Source organism: Emydura macquarii, unplaced genomic scaffold (assembly GCF_026122565.2).
Source record: "Emydura macquarii macquarii isolate MOO-44397 ecotype Brisbane River unplaced genomic scaffold, CSIRO-AGI_Emac_v2 contig_2768, whole genome shotgun sequence".
Taxonomy (NCBI): domain Eukaryota; kingdom Metazoa; phylum Chordata; order Testudines; family Chelidae; genus Emydura; species Emydura macquarii.
The window spans coordinates 30701900-30729185 of record NW_027132905.1 but is presented as its reverse complement, the minus strand read 5'-3'; the positions used below and the strand labels follow the sequence as shown (position 1 = coordinate 30729185).

Genomic DNA, 27286 nt, shown 5'->3' with positions numbered 1-27286 from the left:
AGCGCTTTGAGAGTCTGTCCTAAAAGAGATGCTACGTTGGGAGGTAGCTGCTTGTCCTCCCATGAGGGGGCACACTGAAGAGGGAGCAAATCCACAGAGTTACATCCCCCTCTTGTCCAAGACTGAGCCACTTTCCTTTGCTTAGTTGAGACCCAGCTCTGCTCCCTACCTAAGCAGTCACGTTGAGCAGCCCTGCTTGCTGTACTGGAGCCAGGGTCCTTTTGCTGAGAATGGCGAGCTAACCTCTGGCAGTTGACGTGCTTGCCTACCCAGGCTGAGACTAAGACAATACAGCAGGGCTGAGTTATGGCTGCCATTCTCTAGGGACCCACACCACCAACCTTCCAGCCAGCTGTGGGGCAGTAAAATCAGCTGGCACTGTCCTATGAGTGCCTTAACAGGGCTTGACCAACGCAGTTGACTCCTTCACACTGTGACAGCAGAGAGCAGTTTATTAAATTCCAAAATAACTTCTCAATGTACAAAGGCCATGGGAAGGGAAGCAGGAGTGGAGGCAGCATGGTCTAGGTGGAGGGCAGGACAGCAGCCGAGGCCCTGTGGGGGAAGAACTGAGAGGCTGCAGCTAGCTGGAGGGATGTCTCCTTGAGTGCCCTCACTCGCTCCTGTAGTTGGGGGTTGTCCTGGTGCTGTTCTAGGACCTTCAGTCCTGCTTGGCTGAGAAAGTCGTCAGCAGCCTGTTCAGGAAAGACGACAGATTAGAGCCTAACAAAGGGATGAGTGGCTCTAGTTCTCTATGGTCTCTATCACTGAACCCATCATATTTCCCATCAGATGCTTGGGAAAGGGGCTGAAGGAATCATTCATCATATTCATTTTGGATGCACCTACCACCCCAGGAGCAATGCTCAGACTAACATAGTTGATTTAATGGTTTCAGTTTATCACCATCTTAGAACCATGGAGCCTGAGGTGAGCAGGCCCTGCAGCACTGGGTCACGGCACAGTAAAGTTCCCATGGACTGTGCTCTTTGAATACACAGAGTCCTTGGGGAATCAGGATTGTCCCTGGCACCTTTCCACAGCAAACCATTTGTTTAGTAAGAGCCATGAACTCCTGTTAGTTCCCCTGCTCAGGTTAGGTGGAATTCAATACCCACAAGCCTTAGTACCACTGGTTCCCCAGCCTCTGCACAATACAGGGAAACTGACCACTTGAGCTGAGCCCTACCTTTGGTAGATGCAGGAAGAGAAGATGCAGCAGCTCAAGGCTCTGGCCGACCACCTGGGCATCGGAAAGAGCGAGGGTGTTGAGCAGCGCATGCAGCACAGCCTGCTGGTGCAGCTGGTTGCAGTAAGCAGGGCCCTTCTCGGCCATGTTACACAGCACTGTCAGAACCTGGAGAGGGAGATGGTGGGAGTATCCCAAGTTGCATGGCTCAGTAACTGATGCCCAGATAACTTTGACATAACTGAAGTCGGGCACAAGTTTTATATTGACTAGAACCAGCCATCTGTCACATTCCTGTACTTCTCCCTAACACACGATGGCACAGTCTGGGTAACTCCACCTCCTAGAGACAGATGGAGAGAAGCTCAAGCTGTCACCCCTCTAAAGTACAACAAACCTTCAAAGGCAGAGATTGGCATGCTTGAACCCTGCTTACTTACCACTGTCTGCATGGCTCCTGGACAGACAGTGGGGATGAGCTGAGCTTTCTGGAGTGGGTGCCAACCCTGCTGATGCCATGGAGAGTCTGCTACTTGTCATTGGGGCTTTGTACCGTGGCAGGCATCCGCATGCCCAGCGCCATGCCATTCTGGAGCTATCTGCCAGGCTGGGCTGTACAAAGGCCTGAATGGTCCAGGCCTTTCCCATCCTAAGTCTGCTATAAAGGCAGGGTATGCACAAGCGCTTGCTGGTGTTCAAGAAGCTTTTAAAGTGGGTTATTAAAAATCCCTTTATGGTTACTTCTCTTGAACTTGCTGCCTCCAAGCCTGAGCGCTGGGAGCATTAGATCCCATCTGCTCCTTTTATTTGCGCTGCATGAGAGTGATTTCCTCTTTCACTGCTCAGATTTTGGAGCATCTTTTGATGTGTTCTACAGCAGCTTTCCTGCTGGAGGAAGTGCATTTGCTGCTCTCAGGTGGGACAGTCCCCTCCATAGGGAGAAGGTACTGGACTCTCTGCCAGTGTGGCCTAATGCCCACTGGCATAGTAGGGGACTAGAACCTGGGCAGGCATCTCGCCTTGTATTCTGACATCTCCTCCCATAATGACACACAAGCTGGGATGGGGAAGAGCATTTCAATGGATTTCAGCCCCTCCCCAGGCAGGATGCAGTCAGAGTCTCCATAATCAGGTGTGAATACAGAGTTTAGTAAGTAATGGGGGAGAACCAAATAGGGCAGAGGTAAATAACCAGGTGAGGCACAGGTACTTCCCTCACCCTGATCGTGAGCCAATCAAACCTCTGATATACACATGCACTGCCCATATCCAGGGCCCAATCACAGGAGTGCATTCTCTTCTACTGGCTCCTCCTCCTCCTCCTCCTCCCCCCCCCCCCCCATCACCAGAGGCCCAGAAAATTGACAGCTCTAGCTGCTCTAAAGAACAGTAGTGAGAGATTCCTCACCAGCAGGGTCATCATCCGGGAACAGGGCAGGAGCTGAAGGAGAGCTGGGAGCAGGTCCAGCGTGAGCACAGCAGAGCAGAAGATGGGCTCATCAGCTGGGAAGATCAGAAGATAAGTGTTAAGGAAACCCAAATAGATTCCTGAGAAAGGGCCTTCTGGACTAGGCTTGCAAGCGCATGCATTGACAGGCAGAGAAGTGAGAGGTTGCTGCTATATATAAAGAGAAACTCTACATAAGAACGGCCACTCTGGATAAGAGCAATGGTCCATCTAGCCCAGTATTCTGTTTTCAGACAGCAACTACTGCCAAATGCTTCAGAGGATATGAACAGAACAGAGCAGTTATTGAGTAATCCAGTATGGTCATTCAGTCCCAGTTTCTGGCAGTCAAAGGTTATGGGGCTCCCAGAGCATGGGGTTGTGTCCCTGTTCATCTTGTCCTTCATGAACTTAGCTAATTCGTTTTTGAACCCAGTTATACTTTTGACCTTCACAGCATCCCCTGCAAGGAGTTCCACAGGTTGACTGTGCATTGTGTGAAAAGTACTTCCGTTTGTTTTAAACCTGCTATTAATTGCATTGGGTAACCCCCAATTCTTATGTCATGTGAAGGGGTAAATAACACTTTCCGATTCACTTTCTCCACATCATTCATGATTTTATAGACCTATAGTGTATTCCCCTTACTCATTTCTTTTCTAAGATGAACAGTCCCAGTCTTTTTAATCTCTCCCCATGTGGAAGCTGGTCCATACCCCTAATAGTTTTTGTCACCCTTCTCTGTACCATTTCCAACTCCGATATATCATTTTTGAGACAGGGTGACCAGATCTGTAGGTAGTATTCAAGGTGTAGGCATACCATGTCTTTATATAATAGCATGATATTTTCTGTTTCATTATCTATCCCTTTCCTAATAGTTCCTAACATGGTTAGCTTTTTTGACTGCCACTGCACATTAAGCAGATGTTTTCATGGAATTATCCACGATGACGCCAAGATCTTTCTTAAGTGGTAACAGCTAATTTAAACCTCATCATTTTGTATGTATAGTTGGGATTATTTTTTCCAGTGTGCATTACTTTGCACTTATCAACCCTGAATTTCATCTGCCATTTTTTGCCCAGTCACCTCATTTTGTGAGATCACTTTGTAACTCCTTGCAGTCAGCTTCGGACTTATAAAATTACTCAACATGGCTATCATTTTCAAACTTTGCCACCTCACTGTTTACCCCATTTCTAGATCATTTATGAATATATTGAATAGCATAGGTCCCAATACAGATCCTTGGAGGAGCCTGCACTTCACCTCTCTCCACTGTGAAAACTGAGCATTTATTCCTACCCTTTGTTTCCTGTCTTTTAACCAGTTACTGATTCAGGAGAGGACCTTCCCTCTTATCCCTTGACTGCTTATTTTTCTCAAGAGCCTTTGGTATGACACCTTGTCAAAAGCTTTTTGAAAGTCCAAATACACTATATCAGCTGAATTACCCTTGTCCACATCGTTGTGGACTGTCTCAAAGAATTCTAATAGAGTGGTGAGGCATGATTTCCCTTTACAAAAGCTGTGGTCATATCAGGTTTATGTGTCTGATACGTCTCTGTGTGCTCATTGCACAAGGATGGGGGATGTTGTGAAAGAATTAGTGTCAGCACTGCTGGGTTTGGAAGATCAGAGACAGTAAGAAATTTTGGCAGCTGCAGTGGATTCCCCACTCTACGTTGGAAGGGAGCTTCACATCAAACATACTGCCCAGAATATATTAGAGAGGGATGAGTTTGCAAGTGGCCAATGAAAGAACTCGAAAACTGGGCAGCAGTAGGATGATGGAATGGAAAGTAAGATAACACCTGTAAGATAGCACCACAGGTTCTGTTTCAAGGTCTCTCTGGAGTTTTGTCCCTTCTCAGAGACGGGCTATAAAAAATGTGAATATCCCTTGACTTTGATTTGAGGCAAGTCCCAGAAACCCCAGCCATCAGACACACTTTTTTCCTGCAGCAAGTGCAAAGGTGCTAGGAGAATTCCCATTAGGCTATATGCCCAGCCAAGGTGCATAGGAAAGTCACCTGTGAGGTTGTTGAGAAGCCAGAGACACTCCTGCACTAGGAACGGGTGCTGCTGGAGGAAGTGCTGCATGAAGAGAAACAAAGCCACCAAGAGGCGTTCATCTTGGATCTGTACTTTACAGCCCTCTGTCTCATCCTCTGCAAGCAGGTTGCTGAGACACCGCAGCACAGGACAGATAAGCTGAAATGGTAAGAACAGCAGTATGGGGTATTCTCCCTCCTGCACAATATTGCTTCAGACAGCAAGGGCCCAGAGGATGGCACTGCTAACCAACCAGGGACCTTTACATCCTCTGCTTACCAACTCAAGGCCATCAGTAGCTGCTTTTGACATCATGGAAGCCAATTCCAGCAAGAGCAGCACCAGGGTTGACACGATCCCCTGGGAGATTAACAGTGTGTTGTTCACATGGCTATGAAAGGGAAGGAACATCAAAGGAACAGTGAAATCAAAAAGTGAATGCAAAATCCAGCCATCACCACTCAGCCTACTCTGGAGCCCCAGCTGAAAAATTGGGGGTAGAGTTGTTTCATACTCTCAAGTCAAAACTGACAGAAGGGGTTTTGCTCCAGTGGTACAGAGCAGATCCCCTAGGGCAGCGACTAACTCTGGAACATTTCAGCACAAAAGAGAAACATTTCAGAAAGTGAAAGGCATGTGGAAACAGAGAATTATAGCTGTTTGGGGGTATCCACGCCATACACCAGGCTTCACTTCGCAAGACGGAATTCTCCAAGCATGGGAAAACTGTCACGTGACAGTGCAACCCAAGATCACTGATCGCAACGAGGAGGGCCAGGAGGCTTTGCCAAATGAGTAGCAGGATTGGACAAGAGCCTCATCTTAAATCAGTCCCAGGCAACAGATTACAAAAGCAATAGCTCAAATATGACATGTACCTGGTAGGCCTGGGGGATGAGGACAGACAGGTGGAGGACAGGAAACTCAAAGGGGAAGATAGATTCAAAGAGCTGCAGAATCACTGGGATAGGAGAAGTCTCCAGTTCAGTGTCATTAACACGAGACGGGGTGTGCCATAGAGTGAAAGGCCAGCAGGGACCACCAGATCATCTAGTCTGACCCCCTGTATACCACAGGCCACTGCCCCAGCATCCACACACTGAACCCAACAGCCGAAATTAGCCCCCAGGAGTCTCGATTGTTATGTGCCACAGGCAGAGACTAGGAGGGACCAAGGTGCACCAGTGTCTGTGGCTCCTGCAATGACAAGCATGTGATTAAGTGAGATACACCCAGATAATCCTGGCAGGTGACCCACACTAGGCAAAAAAATGCCAGGGTCACTGCCAATCTGTCCTCAGTAATCCTGCAAGTTGAGGGCCAGGAGCGAGTTTAGAACTGATTGGTCCCATCCACAGCAGCCAGAGCAACACAACCATCCGGGACAAACCTCCTGGACACTCAGCTCTCCCTGAGAGGCCTCCCCAGAGAATGAGAGAGGGAAGAGGTTACACAGAATGATGTAGTCTCTGAGCTAAAGCACCTGGCTAGGGATACTAAGGATCAGCTCTTTCTGTTCCTAAACACCCGGGGCAGGGCCCTCACCTTCTTCCATGGGCTTGGAAAGGCCCATGCAGCTTTAAGGAGCTATACCCGAAGTACGAGATGCATTTACCTACACACAATGTAATGAAGACACCACGCAAACTCCACGGCGACTCCCATCCCCAGCTGCAGGTTGGAGCTGACCAGTCGAAGCATGTGCTGGGGGAGAACCGAGTCCAGGACCAAGCTGGGGCCAGAAAGAAGAGTTAGGAGAAACGTGGATTTTAAAGAGAGATTAAAGTGGAGTACAAGTAACACTGTCACATGCGGGGCAAAAGCCTGGGCTGTCCGAGGAGGGTAACTGTACCGCTGTCCCCAGAGCTGCATGGGTTTCAACACCCTCAGCGTGATTCCCAAGTCCCAGCTGGGAGAGACTCAGAAAACACGCCCACTGACGAAGCGCTCAGAGAGCTGGGCAGGATTCCAGCAGGGCGAGGGGAGACGTGAGATCTGTTGGTAAGAGTGTACCAGCATTTGTCAATGAGGCCAGAATGCCCATTGTGTGAGAGGAATCGGTGGGGTCAGGCGTCTACGTCATTGACAACCTGACAGCTGGCACTAATCATCCCCCTCATTGGCAAGCTCCGCAGAGAGGCCTGGAGACTCGGCTTGCCTCATCCCTAGACGTGGCCATTCCCAGGCAAGGCAGAGGAACCTCAGCAGGTTATTGTGGCTTGCACTGATGCTCTCCAGGCTAATATCCTGCTCTGGGGTTAGATGGCCTCAGTCTCCAGGGCTGCCAAGCCAGTTCCTTTCATCAGCATTCAGACCAGTAGGAAGAAGTGTCCAGAGTGTTTCTCTGTTAGCTCCCTTGGTTTCACGCAGCCCCTCACAGTTACTGAAATCTGATTAGATGAGGGGTCAGGGAATATGACAAGGACAAGTGTCCTGATTTGTATAAAACCTCAGTGTCCTTGCCAGGGTTCTGCTCTGAGATATTAATGTCACGGAGAAAACATGTGCCAGGAGGATGCTTCACCACCCTGGCTCAACCACGTGCCCTGTCCAGACACAAGGGGAGGGAGTGATGCTTACGGTATGATCTTGGCGGGAGCTTCCTTGGCCTGCAGGAGCTGTGACAGGACATAACCCAGGCCTTCCAGCACTGCCACGTGAGAGGACTGAAATCAAGAACCACAAGGCTAAGCCAAGAGAACAAACCCCACAGGATTCAGAGGTGAACCGGGGACGGACAGTGCATACAAAAAGGCCCAATGGAAAGCAGAGAGGCTGAACTTGATCCCACCACAGTTCCCTCCAGAGGGAACTAATTTGAAATATGTACATGTGACAGTCAAGCCATTCCCCTGAGTCTCCACTGTCCCCAGAAATCTTGCAAGGCCAACATGTCTTTGATTGTTTACGGTTAAGAGACAGAAAGATCTAGCCAGGGAAGAGCACAAAAATCACGTCAGCCACCGTCAAAATGTTACCGCAGGAAATTAAAATAATATACAGCAGTGCACATAGCTTATGCCCACCTGCAAGTGGGCTCAGCTCTCTGTAGAGTGCCCCCTGCACACAGCCTGCACCTGCGCCACAAAGTGGTGCTCTGCCATTCATACAAGCAATTAGTAACTACACAAAGCCATTGGTTCAAAATCACAGAGAAATACACTCTCCTGCTGGCAAGGCTTGTGAGAAGAGCCTGGACCTAGTTTAGCCGGGTCACTCACCTGGATACAGGACACCAGGGCTGGAATAAGGCCTTGAGGTAAAAGCTGCTTTCTCACTGTGTCACTTTCCACTGCTAAGTTCCCCAGCGTATACAAACACAGTTCCTGAAACACATACATGGGAAACCACTGTTACTCTATGTGCCACAGGTGCCCCGCCAATCCAACCTGGTGAGAGTGCCCCCTACTGGCATTTGGAGATATTGCCTTTAGAGCAGAAAGCAACAAACAGGACCTGGAGATGCATGTATGCTGCACTCACGACAAGAGAGATGTGGTTTCCAGGATCAGCAGAGCCAGAGAAGCTAATGTTAACTGAAAACTCAAGTGAGTCACTTTACCTACCACAGCTTTCCCTGCTAGCCAGACACAGGCACCCAAATTTAATCCATCTGAGGGCCACACTAGCAACAATGACAGGAACCCAAAGGACACACTGATTGGAGCAAGGTATACCCAACCTCCTCTACAACATAGGAACCCAGGAACTGCCAGATGGATCAGACTCAAGGTCCATCTAATCCACCCTTCTATCACAGATAGCACCCAGTGCCAGATGCTTCAGACTTGATGCTTCAGAGGAAGATGCAAGAAACCCCCAGTAGGGACATGTGAGATAATCTGTCTGCTATGAAGGTCTCACACTAATGCGCAATAGTTAGAGATTGATTTAAACCCTGATGAGTTAGTGGGTTGTTTTTTTTTACCCCTTCCAAGATTCTGTTTGCATTAAATGTTATAAATTTGGATATTCTTGTTAGCCATATGACTGTTCAAACCCTCTTTGGATCTTATTGGATTCCTGGCCTCAATGCCATCCTGTGGCAGTGAATTCCACAGTCTGATTATACACTGAATGAAAAAGTATTTCCTTTAATCAGATTTCAATTTGCCACCTTTAATTCAGTTTCACTGAGTGTCCCTTTTTTCTGGTGTTATGAGACAGGGAGAACGAATTCCCTGATCTTCCTTCTTCAGCCCAGTCTTTTTTTATAGATTTTTATCTGGTTCTCACTTTTTTGTCTCCTCTCTAAGGTAACAATCCCAGTCTTTCTCACCTCTCTTCACAGGAGAGTTTTTCCAGCCCATAATCATTCTCATTTCCCTTCTCTGAGCACTTCCTAATTCGGCAATATACTTTTTGAAATGGGGTGGCCAGTGCTGCACACAGTATCCAGATAAAGATGTACCATCCATTTATATAAAGACATTAAATTATTTCCTGGATTATTCTCTATCCCACTCCTTCTCCATTGTAACATCCTGCTTGCTTTTTGCACTGCAGCTACACATTGACTAGATCAGGGGTTCACAAACTGTGGTATGCATACCCCTGGGGGTACGCAAGGTATCTCTGGGGGGGTATGAAGAAGAAATTGTGTAACAGTCGATTTTATTTATTAATTATTTTATTTATTGCATTTTCATAATAGGCTATGCAGTCGAAGCTTTAAAATTCTGTGAGAATTTGTTATATAAAATATGGTAGTTCATTTATTTCAAGATGTACCAATGAGATACATAGAGACTCTGACATACAGAGCCCTCACCTCCAATCACCATACAGTGCGGGTTCAGTCGCCTAGCAACTGTCCAGTCTAACTGAATTCAGAACTTATGGGGGGGTTCGGTTGCATACATCGCCCTATAACTGTCTCTGTACATAACAGTGAAATATGGACAGATAGACAAAGACAAGTGATATTAAGAAGAACACGCAGAGTATCAGTGAGAAGAAGGGTAGGGGTACGCAAGCAGCTGGTAGATCTGGAAGGGGGGTACACAAGAAGAAAAATTTAGGAACCTCTGGACTGGTTGTCTTCATTGACCCGTCTGCAATGATGCTGGGGTCCCTTTCCTGAGCTGATAGTTAATTTAGACCCCTGTGAGATGTGTGAGTAGTATACATTTTCTCCTCCAATGTGCATTACTTCGCATTTATCAGCACTGCTCTTCACCTGCCTGGTGTTGCCAATCACCTAGACTGGTTAAGTCCCTCACAGTCCTATCTGGACTTGACTAACCTCAATAACTTTGTGTTGCCTGCAAATTTTGCAACCTCACTGTTCAGCCTCCTTTCCAGTTCATTAATAAATATATTAAACAACACCAGAGCTAACACAGGCACTCAGTTGTCTACCTTTGCCATGATGAAACCCAACCATTTAGTCCTACTCTTCATTTCCTGTTGTTTAGCTCAGTTTTGATCCAGGCCAACATTTTGCCTTTTACCCCTGATTATTTAGCTTCTTTAGTAGCTTCTTATGAAGGGCTTTGTCAAAAGCCTTTTGAAAGTCTAAATAAATTGTGTCAAGCAGTTCTCTTTTATCCATTGTGGAGATGCATCCCACAGAGACTACAGGGCCCACCACATATTGTTCTACTTTCAGCCAGGAGGCCAGGCCATTGATCTTCCGATGGAGCACTGCACATGACTCAACAAAACATAGCTCTGCCCTGAAGAGGAAGGCAGCTGCATGGCTGTATTAGATACTCCTGTGGGCCCCATCTCACCAACAGGTCACATTTTGGCCGCTCAATCACAGAAGTCCAACCACTAATGAAAGACCAGCTGACACATGAACAATGGAGAAACACAGACCTGCATCTTACCATGAATTCTACACTGTGTCCTGAGAGATAGGTCAGGAGATAGGAAGTTGCTGGCAAACACGCCTCAGCCACAGCAGGGTCACTGGAGTGTGAGAGTTCGTGCAGACAGCAAGCTGCCTCCAGCTGTACGTCGGCCAAGCTGCTGGTGAAGAGCCCTATCAGGACCCTCATGCTGCCCTCCAGCCTGCAAAACAAACCAGGGCAGCATTTCCTTCTGCTGCCCCCTTGGCCCAAAACACACACGCTTCACACCCTGCAGACTGTCTCTCAGGGACCAGGCACTAAAAACTTGTCCAGTTCTTGGACTGGGCTGGCCATTCCTCAACTACTTGACTTGAAAGGGCCAGGTTAATTCCTGCTCTCACAGCTGTGACTTCGCTGTGGTTACAAAGGGCTGAATTTAGCCCAGTGTTTGGAAATTGACTTTGTTCCTCTCCTTTTACAATATTTTCATTTTCCCTTTTTTTTTTTTTTTTTTTTTTTGCTCCTTCCCTCTGTTTGGGAAGCCAAAGTTGCTGCTTTCTGAAGTCACTTTGCCACTACCACGTGGCATGGCAGAGTGTCTAACAAATTTTTCCCTGAGCAGCCAGAAAGGAGCTGCAATGCCAGACAGCCCTCCCTAAGAGAACGTGTACAGAACGAAGCCCCAAGCAAACCACTGAGACAGGAGAGTACAGCACACAGCTTTCTTGATCACAGTGAAGAACGTTGTATGAATCCTTTACAATATATTTTCCTGAAGATCAAAATCAGGTAGAGTCATGTCCTACAAGCTCTCAGCCCCCCTTTGTCAATCTAGACAAGCTACCTGCCCAGATTTCCCCCACAATCCCCTCGGGACTCTCCCAGCTCAGCCTCATCCACAACCCAGCAGAGTACAAAGGCACTCAGGCCAGGATATCTAGGGCACTGGCTCATATAATGTGAGCTCTGCTCTCAGTGGGGAAAGGAAGAGGTCACAGAAAAGAAAGGGATGGAGACATTTTCTAATGCACTAATAACACACTCCCAATCACAGCAAAATTTCCCACATCTCAGAAATAGCTACACCAATCCCTGCTATGCAGGATATGTGGACCCGTCCCCTTCTAAGTGGATGCACAATTATTTCCTTGAGATGGCCACTACTGGAGAGGACATGAAGCCTACAGCTAGCTGGGTCCTTTATGAGCACAGACTAGCCACGCCTCTGGCTGGACATCAGCATGGAAGCACAGACTGGCTAACCGGACAAATCTCTGCTGCGTCTCTTTGTGTTGCAGTCCCTGTCGAAGGCGACTTAACAATTTCTTTCTCTCCTCTGTTCTCCTCTGGACATCCCTCAAAAGCTGCAAAACCTGCCAGAAAACAAACAGTTGGGTGAATGTCAAGCACAGCTCCAGAGTAAAAATCACAATGCTAACGGCATGATCATTTACGATCATTCAAGGTCCCATGGCACTTTTCCAAAGGGTAACTAACCCTGACACCTCCGTGTTGCAACTACAGCTTATATAGCAGTTTGTAAAAACACTTTGGAATCCAACCAACTATACAAACTTAATATCATTATTATTATTAACAGAGACAAGGGGCAGTGAAAGACACAGCAGTGAATACCTAGAAGCAGGGACAAATGGTATAAGCCCTTCACCTCTTGGTCAGACAGAAGATCTGTTGCTATCTCCACTCCAGCCAGCCCATCTCCATTCACGAGGCTGCCTTCCCGCAGAAGTCTCTTACTGACCAACTGCTGCTGCCTCCGGGCCTTCCTCAGAGCTGCAAAAAAATCAACTTCTGATTACTGACAACAACACAGCTTTCCAGCTCAGGACAAGTTTTTACCCCACCCAAAAAACTGCTCTTTTTTGGGATGAGGAGAATCTGCTGTTTGTCTCTTTCTGTGACTGTTAAGTATAATTTATGGGAGAAACATCTAGATACTGGCGTGGGTGATTTTATACAGATTTATTACTAATAAGTAAATAATGTGCAAACAATGGAGTTTGGAGAGGTAGGTCTTATATTTGCCATAGATTTGGGAGCTGCAAGTCAAAGCAAGAGGTGACGAAGGCCTGGATGACAAGTTGAAGCAGAGGTGGAGCTGAGGCAGTGAATACATGGACAATGTTATGGAGGTAGTGAAAGGCATAGGTGGGAAAAGAAAAGTTCAGGGATGACAGGGGAGGCAAATGGAAGATCTGAACCAAAAAGGAAAACAGAAGAGATGGAGGCGTGTTTGAAGATGTAGCAGAGGCACTTCTACCTTTGAGACATCCAGGTAAAGGATGCTGAGATGAATCTACCAGTTTACCTGGTCAAGACATGACAGAACTCATTAAAGGTCTACAAGGAAATATAATTGAGTATCATCAGTGTCAAAGTTGAGCTAGAGAAGGCAGACAAGGAACAAGGAGAAAACCAAGAACTGAACCTTTTGGGACTGCAAAGAAGGGGAGCCTTGGCAAAGAAAAGGAGCTGCTGCCACCACCAGAGACAGCGGGGGACTGGGAGGCAGTAGTGTGATAATGTAGGCAGTGGAAACCATGACAGGAGGGAAGCAGAGAAACCTGCGGTGGTACAGAAGCCATAGAGCAGGATGGAGTGGTCCAAAAAAATCAAACAGAACGTTCCTCCTCCATCTGCCAATCAGTGAAAAGAAAGAGACTGATAATTGAAGCAGCTTCTATGATATGTCAAATCAAAACCTAGCATGAAAGTGGGCTTTGTTGCATTATTCCCCATACAAGCCAATGAGAATCAAACTTATGACTCCACCAGCTGTATATTAAGAGGGTCCAGAAGAATCCAGTAACAAACCACCTATGATTCCTAAGGAGGAGGAGGGGAGTGAGAGAGAGCAGTAATAGGACAAGATGGATGAGACCCCCACCCCATAACCAATTCTCAAAACCAATAGACCAGATCTTACTCTCCAGAACGGACACCTCTTCCCCAAGGGCCTCAGATTATGCTCCAGAACCAATCCTACTTGCCAGGAGCCTGGGTCAAATCAGACCCAAACTTAGCCTCCTTTGCAGGGACTCAGAGCGCCTGCTCCAGATCCAAGTTTGTGGATCAGAGCACTAGACCTAAGATAGTCTGTTTCTCAGTCCCTGGCAGTGAGCCAGTCCCTAGGGGTCTGAACCCCCTTCCCAGAACTGGATCAGCCGCCCTCCCAGCCCAGATCTCCCTCCCAAGATACTCCTCCCCCAAACCCGAGGATTCAGAACCAACTGCCGTGAACCGAACTAGCTCCCCGGACCTCCAGAACCGCCCCCCAGACTGGCTCCTGCAGAGCTCGGCCCGATTCTGTAGGTCTGGGCCCCGCGGCTCTGTCGGGCCCGGACCTGACTCCTGCTCCCGCCGACGGGCTCGCAGCTCCTCCAGGCCGATGGCATCGGGCCGGTACCGGCAGCTCCTCCGGCGACTCCACATGCCAAGCACGGCTGAGCGGCTGGTGGGAGCCGCTGCCGGCTCCAGCCGTGAAGATGGCGGCCGGGAACCGCGCGCTTCCGGAAGCTGGGCTCAAGCCGGCGCGGCGCTGCGCCTACGTGAGGCCCCGGTGTGAGCGGCTGCAGTAGGTCTAGGGGCCCGGGCAGGGCAGGCCTCTCTGGAGATTGGAGCGCGGGTGCTCGGAGCGCCGGGGCCGGAGTCGGCGGGAGGGAAGGTGTCAGTGAGGGGGATCTTGGGGGGTCCCTGTGGGCTGGGGGATCCCGTGGTGTCAGTGAGGTGGAGCTGGGCTGTTACGCAGGGCTCACTAGGGGTCTTGGACCTGAGCGTGTCAGTGAAGGGGGTCCCCAGAGATCGAGGGGGGGTCTCCGAATGTCAGGGGATTTCCCAGGAGTTGGGGGTCTTGGGTGTCAGTGAGGGGCATCTCCAGGGAGTTGGGGGTTCCGAGTGTGTTAGTGAGACGGTTGGGTACCAACGAGGGGAGTTCCTGGAGGGTTTTGGGCCCTGGGTGTGTCTTGGGGTATATCAGGAACAAGGGTGTTGAGTCTCCCATATTTCAAGAGCCATCCCATACCTTTTGATAGCTCTTCCACAGTAGTCTTATCAGCAAATTAAAGAAGTATGGGTTGGATGAATGGACTATAGGGTGGATAAAAAGCTAGCTAGATCATTGGGATCAACGGTTAGTGATCAACAGCTCGATGTCTAGTCAGCAACGGGTAATAAGTGGCATGTCCCGGGGGTTGGTGCTCAGGTTGGTTTTGTTCATCATCTCCATTAATGACCTGGAGGATGGGGTGGATTTCACCCTCAGCAAGTTTGCAGATAACACTAAGATGTGGGTAGTGATAGATATGCTGGAGGGCAGGGATAGGATACTGAGTGATTTAGACAAATTAAAGGATTGAGCTAAAAGAAATCTGATGAGGTTCAACAAGGACAAGTGTAGAGTCCTGCACTTAGGACGGAAGAATCCCATGCACAGCTACAGACTGGGGACTGACTGGCTAGGCAGCAGTTCTGCAGAAAAGGATCTGAGGGCTACAGTGGACAAGAAGCTGGATATGAGTCAGCAGTGTGCCCTTATTGCCAAGAAGGCTAACGGCATATTGGGCTGCATTAGTAGGAGCATAGCTAGCAGATTGAGGGAAGTGATTGTTCCCCTCTATTCAGCACTCATGGGGCCTCATTTAGAGTATTCTGTCCAGTTTTGGGCCCCCCCACTACAGAAAGGATGTGGACAAATTGGAGAGAATCCAGTGGAGGGCAACAAAAATTATTAGGGAGCTGATGCACATGACTTATGAGGAGAGGCTGAAGGAACTAGGCTTGTTTAGAAGAAAAGAAGAAGGGGGGATTTGATAGCAGCCTTTAACGATGTTAAAGGAGGTTCCAGGGAGGATGGAGCTAGGCTATTCTCAGTGGTAGTAGATGACAGAACTAGGAGCAATGGTCTCAAGTTGTAGTGGGAGGTCTAAGCTGGATATTAGGAAAAAGTTTTTCACTAGGAGGGTGATGAAGCACTGAAATGGGTTACCTAGGGAGGTGGTGGAATCTCTGTTCTTAGAGGTTTTTAAGGTGTGGCTTGACAAAGCCCTGGCTGGGATGGCTTAGTTGGGGTTGGTCCTGCTTTAAGCAGGGAGTTGGACTAGATGACCTCCTGAGGTCCCTTCCAACTCTATGATTCTACCTGGGGCCGAACATCCCATGACTCCTATTCAATAAGGAGCCATTAAGAAGTGGCTGGTCAGACACTGTCTCTCTAGCAATAATCACACCGATGATCTGACCTATGAGATAGATGGAGGATTTTCACTGTGGATAAACCCCCTGTGTGGGCAGAGGAGGCCCTTTAAACTATCCTTTGCTCTATATTTCCTGTATTATTGTCCTTGTTTACCTTGAAACACATGTGATCACCCCAGTCACAAGGGGCTGCCGGGGGACAGGAGCTCTTGGACACGGTGGGCCCTGACTGTGTTGGTCAGGGGAGCCCTAGGGCTGTAGATCAGGAGGCTTCACCAGAAACAAACGTCAGAGTTCACAGTAGAACACATATGGTAGAATTGTGCTGCACTCCACTTTCTGTTGCCTTCCCTGGCTCCTTTGGTGAGCTGCACAGTCTGAAGCACTGCCTGTTAGCCAGGTATTATTTGTGCCGCTCCTCCCAAGAGTTTTCATTTTCTCAAGTAAATTTGCCACCACCATTGGTGATCATGGAGGAGGGGCTCTGGCTGTTTGTTCTATGTTTATGATGCTATGGCTATTTCATGTTGTTTCTAGCATTTGCCAGTATACGTTCACATAATGATTATATTATAAACATATGAGAGTCATTCAATTACATCAGTCTGGAATTTGCACATTCACTGTATGGTAGAGAGAGGCTACTCCTGCTGAATATGGTGTATTGCTGCTGAGTCCATTCATCATTTAGACAGGCCTGGTTCCTGTTGGGTCACATGTTCAGAACTGGCTGCTTAAATTGCATGAGGAAAGGTGCACAAAATGGGTGACTGCATGCACAAATGGGCATTGGAGAACAAATTGGATCTTTGGAGAATCAGCACTACAAGAGAGCAAAGTGTCACTGCCAATAGCTATCTTGTGGATCATAGGTGAACATGCACATTTTGCAGGCACAGCTTCAGTGGTTAGAAATGGGCACATTAACATTCTGATTCTGCCCCACTGAAATTAATGGAGGATTTGCCTTTGACTTCCATGGGAGTAGGATCAAACCCTATATTGCTTCCGTGCTGACTTTCTTGAATGACAGGAAAATAATACGTATAATCTGATTTGAGTTTAATCTGCTCTAGCATGAATTGCCACAGATTATGTGGTTTGGAAGCTAGTAGATTGTACACCTGTATACAATGCTTCTATAGGGCTCTGTTTTCTTGTAATTAATTGTAGGCCCAAATCTTCCACCCTTTAAGACAGCTCACTTAATAAGGTATTACTTACCATGTGTAAGGATGGCAGAACCCACCCTTATATATATCCCAAGGATATATAGTAAGGATATACAGGGTGCAGTTGTCCTTCTCTGCCACTAGGGGTCTCCATTACTCAGGCTACAGTATTGGCTATTGGGTCTGGATACAGATGCACAGCGCCAAGTGGAATCTGCATGCGGAGCAGGGTATAAACATCTATTATATCACTTAGCCCTGTGGCGTGTTTGTTCTACCACTGCATTATCATATGTGGTTTAAACTCACTAACTCCACCTGGGATCTGAGAATCAAGTGCACTCTTGGGTACGTCATAACCAGAAAACCTTGACCTGGTGGAGGTGCAGTTTTGGTGGCCACTGACAGAGGTACTTTTCAGAGGAGAAGCATGCTATAAAAAAATCAAAGCAGGACAGCTTTCTGGACAGCTGCAGCACAGGAAACCTTGTTCCCCTTTCTGTGTCTCGGAGCGGGGAGGCCTTGGGTAGGATTATGAAATGCCCTACACCCATTGGCTAGCTCCTGCTGTGTATTTCCCAACTGCGGTTTTGTTTCAGAAAACAAGCAGAATACATCTTGTGCCAAAAGAAGCAGCAGCTGGGAAAGTGTCTTGACTGAGTAGCGGTGACTGAAGGGTTTTGGGTGAAGGAGAGTCCCACGCAGGAGAGTAAAGCTGCTCACAAGAGAAAACCACTGACATCTTAATCAAGGACGCCCTGAAAGCAAAAAGAATTGAGCTGCTTCCTTGGCAGAAAAAGATTGCAATTCCAAGTTGGCAGGTAAGTCCTTTAACAATAACCCCTGTGTAATGCTGCTTCTGAAATGTGAGTGCTCCTCTGGTCATGCAGGGCATCTGGGAAACACACCTCTGCAAAACAAGCAAGGCAGTCTTTACCAGCTTTTAACCCTTTAACTGCTGGCACTTTTCAGACTGCCCATCGACAGCCCTAATCAAGGTCACTCTGTCACATAAAATAACCATATCCCCCCAGTTTACACATTCCAGGTTCTGTACAGATATTACAGAATGGTCCCCCACCACTCCCCAGATGAGAATCTGATGCTGTGAGCGGAATCCCGGCCCCATTGAAGCCAGTGGATGTTTTGCACTGGATTTGAGTGGGACCAGGATTTCACCTGCTGTCACTGAGGGGTTGTGTAACAGTCATAGAGGCCACCCACCTTCATTCCAGTGCCTTGGAGACTGTGCCTGAGCTAACATCACACACTAAACGAGCACTCCATTACTGGTAGGAGAAACTGGCTAAAACCTACCCAATGCTGAGGATTTCCAGCAGAGCCAGCAAGCAGCAGATCAGTCACTGAGTCCAAGGCAGAGGCTCTCACCTAAGTCTGTACTAGCTCTCACGTTGCTCTCTTCCACCCTCCTTCTACCATTGAGGTTGCTGTGCAGGGGTGAATGCTCAAGTGCCCTTCCATTGGTGCCCAGTACTAGACTCAGGCATGACGTGCTATGAATAATCCTAGCTTTGTGCTGTTCCCTGTGACGCCTCTAAGCAGGTTCGTTTTCTTCTTTGAAACTCTTTCTGGTGCTTGTATTGAGTGGGGTAAAGGCTCAGGGAACCATCCCTCAGGACAAGTAGCTGCCACTGGCTTCCTTTGAGTGGTACAGCCTGCAGCCTCAGCACTATAATAGCAAAGGCGTGGGCTTTACTCTTGCTCTTCTGTTTTCTAGGCTATTCATCATGCACATCACTCAGCCATTTGTGGTTATCCTGCTCATGGGATTGAAACTGTCTGAGGTAGCAGGCAACTGCTTCTTCAATAACTCCCAAAGTCACTGCACCTGCTCACTTTTGCATCTGCAAAACATAGAAAGCCTCATCAGCTGCTTGCCTGCCTCTGTCTTCGAGCTTCAAGGAGGAAACTTGGAGCGATTTGCAGGTTTTGCATCAATCAGAGTAGAGGAATCGGCAGTTGACAAGCTGCAGATACTGCAAGTGACCAAGATTGTCTTTAGAGATCTCCTCATGCCGGAGGTTCTCTTGGCAGCTGCCATGAAGTTTATCCCCTACATGCGTGTTACAGAACTCGATTTTGAAAGTTGCACTTTCCTTGGAAATGCTAGCTGGTTCCACATGAACAGGGTGATTCTGCCTGTCTCCTCATTACGCTTCCATAATGTGACCGCCATCTCCCTGGCTGACAGAGACAAAGATTTCTCCAGCCTGAGTGACTGGCTGGAGAACCTGCAGAATCTGACTGTGACACGGTCTCAGGTCACATACATTCCATGCAGCATTGGCAAGGTTTTCAGAACCCTACGCTACCTGGATGTGTCAGAAAACTGCCTCCAGGACCAGAGCATGAGGCCTTCGTTTTGCCAGGGGGCTTTCCCACAACTCCAGGTATTAAACCTCCACCACAACAACCTGAGCTCCTTCTACACCGTGTGTGAAATGCTGCACCCGCTGAAGAAACTCATCCACTTAGACCTGAGTCAGAATTACCTCACGACTCTCCCCTCCTTATGTGAGTGGCAGCCATCCCTCCGCATCTTCAACCTGTCCACCACGGGCTTAAATCACATCACCATGTCTCTGCCCCCCAGGGTTGAAGTATTAGATCTGAGTTCCAATAACCTCCACTCTCTAGACCTTGCACTCCCATTCCTGAAGAAACTCCACCTGTCCAATAACAGGCTGCATGCTGTCCCCGCAGCCAAGAACTATCCTGCTTTAGAGGTTCTCAGTCTTGATGGAAACCTGATCTGGCACCTCCCCAGAGCCGAACTGCAGTCTCTGAGACACCTGCAGAGCCTACAGGCAGGTCGGAATCTCTACAACTGTTCGTGCGTGGCTGCCAACGAGATCCAGGCCTTGGCTAGCATAGAGTCCTTGATGCCAGACTGGCCTCAGGACTACATGTGTGAGTCCCCATCTTCTTACCAGGGCACCCTGGTGAAGGACGTGCCTGCTTCAGTGCTGCAGTGCAACAAGGTCATTGTGATCATTCCTGTCTCTGTCCTTCTTGTCCTAAGCTGCTTGACTGGGATAATTTGCTTTGCCAGACATAGAGCATGGTCTGGCTGAGCCAATAGGTAGACTTTGACTGCAAAGGCTCTGTCCTTCACACGGCAGGACAGGGGCTGTAGAATATCACTGCCTACAAGCATATATGATCTTGATGACAAATTTGACTGCAGCACCCCTGCCTGAAGGGGCAGCCTCTCCTGGGGTAGTCACCCAGCCTAGGGGCTAGGAAGAGCAGGCCTCTAGCCAGCTCCCCATGAATAAAATGACAGAGACCTCAAGTGCAGGCCGTTCCTTACAGAGGGAACCCCGGAGCACTGCCCCCCCCCAGCTCTGTGAGGATTGTATGCTGGACAGTTGCAGACATCTGAGGCACCAGATGGGTTTTTGCCATCATTTTAAAGTGCAGGTGTGATCAGAAAAGTGACTGTGCCCCATTGACGCTGTCTCGTAGATCCTGGAGCAGAGCAAACCAGAAAGAGGAAGAAACAGAATTCTTTATTCAAGCAAACAATCTAGGTTTTAGCTTTCACAAGCTAGTTGAATTCCTTCGGTCTCCCAGCTGCCTCAAGTGTTCCCAGGAGGGATTGAATGTGCTCCCTCCTGCCCTATTCTCTTGAACCAGCTCTACACACAGATTGTGTCCAGATATAAGTAACTAGATCGCTTAGATGGGAGATTTTTTTTACCATTATATCTATTCTGGTACAGCTCCTAGTGTGGACACAGTTGTAGTTGGTATAAAAGTGCTTATACTAGCATAGCTTATTCCCCTTCCCATACTGGAGTAATTGGTACTAGTATAAGCACCTTTATACCAGTATAACTGCATCCACACTGGAGTTATATGCTTTCACTATGCTGGTATAGTTAAAGCGGTACAGCTTGTGTGGAGACAAGGCCTTAGTCTTAGCTACAATAAAGGAAGAAGTTCCTGCTCTCAGGTACACTGAATTAATGGAGTTACTCCACATTTTACATCCATGTAAGGAGAGCAGAATTTGGCCCAATGTACTCGCTTTACAAATCAATTATTTTTCCAATCTTCATTGTATGGGTTATTTAGTTGACTATTATGCCTTTATTTTCTGGTTACTGCCCCTTTAAATCTCCAAGGACTTTGCTGGCTAGAGAAACAGGCAACCATTTTGCCCAGATCCTCTAAGGTATTTAGGTGCCTAACTCCCATTGAAATTGATGGGAGCTAGGTGCCTGGATACCTTGGAGGATAAGGCCCTGTGTGCAGGATAAGGCCAGAGGGGGCACACATGGGGAACTCTCTCATGGGACTTTACTTTGTACTTCCTTGTTGTTGATTAACCTCAAATAAAATCAGTTCAGACTCAAAGTGGGTGGCTGCTCTGTGTGTGTGGAAGAATAGAACCCAGCTGCACTGACTGTCTGAAAGCACCACTGTTCCTCTGCTGCTTACAGCCCTCCTAAGAGGGAAGATTTTGCAGCTGGAACCGTGCTGGCAGTGTCACTGATATTACACAAGAAGGATAGACTCCTTTTGTCTCTCCCGAAGCTGCTGTGGCTCTTACAGGGTTAAGAGCAGTGAGACTCGAGTGGCTGGGCCTCAGAGATGCCCAGGGAGCAGATCTGTGGAGCGGGAAGGTACTAGTTTTACATAGTTCCTTTTAACCATAGTTCCATTGTACCCGAAGCTCATATTTCCAAAACCAGCATTAATAAGAAATGAGTGATGGATTGAGATTGTTTACCTCTTACTGCTGTCATAGAAACCAGACTGTAATAACATCGGCTAGTGACTGCTCTAACTGGGTTTACATGCTCCAGTGTCTGAGCTACATTGCAGCCTCTGCTAAAAGCCTTACAATCATTGGGATACCGTTCAGCAAAGTAAGAACATCAGAATGGCCAATGGGTCAGACCAATGATCCATATAGCCCAGTATCCTATCTTCCGACAGTGGCCAATGCTGCGTGCTTTGGAGGGAATCAACAGAATTCAGCAATTTATTGAGTGATCCATCCCCTGTCACCCACTCCCAGCTTCTGGCAGTCAGAGGTTTAGGGAGGCCCAGAGCATGAGGTTGCCTCCCTGACCATCTTGGCTAATGGCCATTGATGGACCTGTCCTCCATGAACTTTTTTAAAACTCAGTTATATTTTTTGTCCTTCACAACTTCCCCTGTCCACCAGTTCCACAGTTTGACTGTGTGTTGTGGGAAGAAATACTTCCTTATGTTTGTTTTAAACTTTCTGCCTATTTAATTTCAGTGGGTGACCCCTGGATCTTGTGTTATGTGGAGTAGTAAATAACACTTTCTTATTCACTTTCTCCACACTGTTCATGGTTTTATAGACCTCTATCATATCCCCCCCACCCCCTTAGTTGTCTCTTTTCTAAGATGAACAGTCCTAGTCTTTTTAATCTTTCCTCATATGGAAACTATTCCATATCCCTAATAATTTTTGTTGCCCTTCTCTGTACTTTTTCCACTTCTAATATATCTTTTTTGAGATGGGGTGACCAGAACTGCACATAGTATTCAAGGTGTGGGCGTACCATGGATTTATATGATGGCATTATGATATTTTCTGTTTTATTATCTGTCACTTTCCTAATGGTTCCTAACATTCTGTTAGCTTTTTTGACTGCTGTTACATACTGAGTAGATGCTTTCAGCGAACAATCCATGATGACTCCAAGATTTATTTCTTGAGTGGTAACAGCTAGTTTAGACCCCATTGTTTTGTATGGATAGTTGGGATTATTTTTCCAGTGTGCTTTACTTTGTACTTATCAACACTGAATTTCATCTGGCATTTTTCCCCCCCAATTATCTTGTTTTGTGAGATCTTTTTGTAGTTCTTTACAGTCAGTTTTGGACTTAGCTATCTTGAGTAATTTTGTATCATTTTCAAACTTTGCCACCTCACCATTTACCCCCATTTTCAGATCATTTCTGAATATGTTGAACAGCACTGGTCCCAGTACAGATCCTTGGGGCACCCCACTATTTACCACTCTCCATTGTGAAAACTGACAATTTATTCTTACCCTTTGTTTCCTATCTTTAACCAGTTATTGATTTATGAGGGGACCTTCTCTTATCCCATGACTCCTTACTTTGCTTAGGAGCATTTGGTGTGGGACCTTGTCAAAGGCTTTCTGAAAGTCTGAATACACTATATCAACTGGATCGTCCTTGTCCACATGTTTGTTGACTCCCTCAAAGACTCCTAATAGATTCGTGAGGCATGATTTCCCTTTACAAAAGCAGTAATGACTCTTTCTCAACATATTGTGTTCATCTGCATGTCTGATCATTAATTCTGTTATTTACTATACTTTCAACCAATAGGCCTGGTACTGAAGTTAGGCTTACTGGCCTGTAATTGTCAAGATTGCCCCTGGAGATTTGTAAAAAATGGGTGTTATATTAGCTACCCTCCAGTCATCTGGTATAGAGGCTGATTTAAGCAATAGCTTACACACCACTATTAGTAGTTCTGCAATTTTGTATTCGAGTTCCTTCAGAACTCTTGGATTATGACAGGTTACCTCGGATACAACCTGAAACTGGGTACTGCATTGCCCCCTTAACATTCCAGTCTGGGCTGTCTCTCACAGTAGTTTGCTAGTGACAAGCAGCAAACCCCTCCAGGTGCTATCATCACTCAGCATAACAACATATAGAGCCCCACACCCAGCTAGATTGCATGAATGCTCCCTGAGCCACTCACAAATCACACAGAGAAAGAAACCAGCCAATTCCCCCCAGCTCCCAGCCTTAAACCCTAGAACTGCACCGTCCTGCACTGGTTAGAAGCCTGATCACTGTAAGTTTATTACCTAGTCTGCCCCTCCATCATTGTGGAGAGGACACACATTAGCCTTTATAACCTGAGCTGAGATTTCCTAAGCACTTCAAGCCAAACACACTATTTAGGTAAAATATAAAACAGATTTATTAACTACAGAAAGTTACATTTTAAGTGATTATAACTGGTAGGTATAAAAGGCCAGAGATCATTACCAAAGAAAATAAAAGGTAAGTGCACAATCTAAATCTAAATCTTAAACCTTATTCCACTAGGCAGTATTTAGATCAAGCAATTTCATCATCCCACTGGCTCTCCCTTAAGCCTGGGACTAGTCTCCTGTTGAAGTATTTGTCTTCCAGCATTCTTGTTGCTTCCAGCGTACGTGGAGAAGGCCAAAAGCATGATGCCACTGTCCTCTATTTTATACCCTCAATCCATGTGCCTGGAAGACATTAGCCCAGATGTGTCCTAATGGGGATTGCTGAGTCACAGGTTTGAGCAATCCCCCTGGTGTGGCCTTGTGCAACTGAGTCATAGAGTTGAGCAATCCACATTGTGTGGTGCTTGTGCAATGGTCATTGAATTGTAAATCCCTTTAGTACAACTCCCTTGCTGATTAATGGTCGTTTAACACCCTCCTGGGAGTGGTTCACCACCTAGCAGTAGAGACTCAAACTTACAACATATTTCAGTAACAATCATACAGCAAAATTTCATAACTTCATACACACTAATGACATATATATTTCAGACAGAACAAAGGTTTAATCAGATCATGACCTTTCATAGGATATTTTACATGGCATGCTTTGTATGAAATATCACAACCATATACAAGTGATGAACAAAGGGTTACAGGGTGCTTCTTCGAGGTACAATGTGTCGCTTGGGTGAATACCATCTGCCCCTGATGACTTCTTATTGTTTAATATATCAATTTGTTCCAAAACTTCTTCTATTGACCCCTCACTCTGGGACAGTTCCTCAGGTTTGTCACCTAAAAAGAATTGCTCAAGTGTGGGAATCTCCCTCACATCCTCTGCAGTGAAGACCAATGCAAAGAATTCATTTAGCTTTTCTGCATGGCCTTTTCTTCCCTGAGTGCTCCTTAAGCACCTCAATCATCCATGTTTGGCAGACTTCGTGCTTCTGATGTACTTTAAAAAAATTGTTAGTTTTTGTGTCTTTTGCTAGTTGCTCTTCAAATTCTTTTTTTTAAAAGCTGAGTAATTATAGTTTCACATGTGACTTGCCAGAGTATATGCTCCTTTCTATTTTTTCTGTAGAATTTAACACTGAATTTTTAAAGGATGCCTTTTTATCTCTAATCACCTCTTTTACTCTCATGTTTAGCCATAGTGGATCTTTTGCGTTCTCTTACTGGGTTTTCTTTTATATTATTATTTTATTTTTTGTTATTTGGGAAAAACATGTACTCTATTTTGAGCCACTGTTATGGTGTTTTTAAATAAAAGGCATTTCATTCTTGTGTCTGTTCCTTTTTATTTTCATTTAACTAGCTTCCTCACTTTTTAGTTCTCCTTTTTGAAGTTAAAAGCTACTGTGGTGGGTTTCTACATCCCCCTACAAGGATGTTAAATTTAATTACATTGTAGTCTTTATTACCAAATGGTTCAGCTGTATTCACTTCTTGGACCAGATCCTGTGCTCCATGTTGGACTAAATCAAGAATTGCATTGCCCCTTTTGGGTTTCACAACTAGCTGCTCCAAGAAGCAGTCATTAATGGAGTCTAGAAATGTTATCTCTGCATCCCATCCTGAGGTGACATATACCTAGGCAATATGGTGATGGTTGAAATCCCCCATTATTATTGGGTTTTCTATTTTTGTAATCTCTCTAATCTCCCTGAGCATTTCACAGTCATCATCACCATCCTGGTCAGGTGGTCGGTAGTATATTCCTATTGCTATACCTTTATTATTCAAGCATGGACTATCCATAGAGATGCTGTGATATAGTTTGATTCATGTAAGATTTTTACATTTTTTGACTTAATGCTTTCTTTCATGTATAGTGCCACTCCCCCACCAGTGTGACCTGCTCTATTATTCCTGTATATTTTATACTCCAGTATTACCATGTCCCATTGATTATCATCGCTCCACCAAGTTTCTTGATGCCTATTATAGAAATATCCTCATTTAATACCAAGCACTCAAGTTCACCCATCTTAGTATTTAGACTTCTTGCACTTGTATACAAGCACTTATAAAATGAGTCAGTATTTAGTTGTCTGCCTTTATGTGATGTAATTGAATAGGACTGTTTCTCTTCAGTTTCTTCTTGTACTTTATTTACTTCTGTCCTCTCCTCTCTACTAGGATACAGAATAGCTTCTTGAATAATCCTCCCAAGGAATGTCTCTGTCTGAACTATGTGCTCCTTCTAACCTGTCAGCTTTCTCCAAGCCCTTACTTTAAAAACTTTCCTTTGACCTTTTTAATTTTACATGCCAGCAATCTATTTCCGTTTTGGTTTAGGTGAAGCTCATCCTTCCTCTTTGGGCTCCTCCTTTCCCAAAAGATTCCCCAGTTCCTAATAAACCTGAATCCCTCCTCCCAACACCATCCTCTCATCCACACATTGAGACCCTGCAGTTCTGCCTGTCTAACTGGCCTTGCGTGTGGAACTAGAAGCATTTCAGAGAATGCTACCATGGAGGTCCTGGACTTTTACCTCTTACCTAGCAGCCTGAATTTGGCCTCCACCAGGACTTCTCTGCTCCCTTTCCCTATGTCACTGGTACCTACATGTACCACGACCACTGGCTCCTCCCCAGCACTACACACAAGTCTATTTAGATGTCTCGAGAGGCCCACAAACTTCAAACCCAGCAGGCAATTCACTGGGCAGTTCTCCTGGTCATCACAAACCCAACTATCTATATTTTTAATAATCTATAATCAAATCCCCCATTCCTATTACCCGCCTTTTCCTAATAACAGGGGTCCCCTCCCATCTCTTCTCAGTGCGAGAGGATACCATGAGATCATCTGGAAGGAGGACACCATCTAGCATGTCTGGTGGTCATCTATTCTTTTAAAATAAAGCATTTCCTGACCATATATTTATTAGTCCTCATTTGCATCTGGAGTCCTGAGCCTTGGTCTGGGCTGTCCTCTGTTGTAATAGAGCGAAGTATTTGTATTCTATTTTTGGTGTTATATTGAAGGGGCCTTGAGTAAGGTCACATGATTGTTGAGCCCCCGGGACACTTATTAGAGAAGGGAAGTATGTGTTTCAGGAGCAACACACTGATGGAGTGCAATGGATGCTGGGAGCCTTGTAGGAGCTGCTATGTGTGCAGGGGGGCTTTGCTAGGGACCAAGAATAGTCTGTCTCTTGTTTAGACTGTAAACTCTTTCAGGCAGGGATAGTCTTTTTGGTACAGGTTTTTACAGTGTCTATCCCAGTGGAGCACTGATCCAAGACTGAGGCCCTATGGCCCGCTTCTAAGGCCAAAGAATAACCGTAAAAATAAAAAGGAGGGAGGACCATTAACTAATGAAGTTTGGGAGAGATGAAGTTTCTCCAGAGACTTGCTCATTTTAGCCAT

The 27286-nt window shown here is 46.5% G+C and overlaps 2 protein-coding genes across 5 annotated transcripts; one reads left to right on the top strand and one right to left on the bottom strand.

Annotated features, from left to right (window-relative positions):
* Positions 1-236: 236 nt before the first annotated feature.
* On the bottom strand, positions 237-14012 carry TMCO6 (transmembrane and coiled-coil domains 6). 3 transcript variants are annotated; one of them, XM_067566889.1, is made up of 12 exons: positions 13858-14012; positions 12162-12286; positions 11756-11865; positions 10529-10712; positions 7916-8020; positions 7275-7360; positions 6310-6426; positions 4974-5085; positions 4673-4853; positions 2598-2692; positions 1190-1357; positions 237-695 (listed from the first exon to the last, which is right to left on the bottom strand). In XM_067566889.1, exons 1-12 carry the CDS (start codon positions 13943-13945, stop codon positions 525-527), a joined length of 1542 nt encoding a protein of 513 aa, XP_067422990.1. In that variant the 5' UTR covers positions 13946-14012; the 3' UTR covers positions 237-524. The 3 variants fall into 3 exon arrangements, with proteins under 3 accessions (XP_067422990.1, XP_067422989.1, XP_067422991.1); XM_067566888.1 differs by having other exon boundaries at positions 13773-13998; XM_067566890.1 differs by lacking the exons at positions 12162-12286; positions 13858-14012 and adding an exon at positions 12128-12148.
* Positions 13904-21310, top strand: CD14 (CD14 molecule). Of its 2 annotated transcripts, none has more exons than XM_067566892.1 (3): positions 13904-14074; positions 17478-17699; positions 18617-21310. In XM_067566892.1, the coding sequence occupies exon 3, from the start codon at positions 18627-18629 to the stop codon at positions 19971-19973; it is 1347 nt and encodes a 448-aa protein (XP_067422993.1). In that variant the 5' UTR covers positions 13904-14074; positions 17478-17699; positions 18617-18626; the 3' UTR covers positions 19974-21310. The 2 variants fall into 2 exon arrangements, with proteins under 2 accessions (XP_067422993.1, XP_067422992.1); XM_067566891.1 differs by having other exon boundaries at positions 13904-14087.
* Positions 21311-27286: the final 5976 nt, after the last annotated feature.

What these genes read in the sequence shown, in the direction of transcription:
- CD14 (XM_067566892.1), top strand. Translation starts at nt 18,627, where the DNA reads ATGCACATCACTCAGCCATTTGTGGTTATCCTGCTCATGGGATTGAAA.
- TMCO6 (XM_067566888.1), bottom strand. Translation starts at nt 13,908, where the DNA reads ATGCCATCGGCCTGGAGGAGCTGCGAGCCCGTCGGCGGGAGCAGGAGT. An exon ending in ATCTTCTGTCTGACCAAGAG is followed by an intron (nt 11,866 to 12,161) that starts GTGAAGGGCTTA and finishes GTTTTCTGGCAG; the next exon opens with GTTTTGCAGCTTTTGAGGGA. An exon ending in CCCTGGTGTCCTGTATCCAG is followed by an intron (nt 7,361 to 7,915) that starts GTGAGTGACCCG and finishes TCTTGATTTCAG; the next exon opens with TCCTCTCACGTGGCAGTGCT.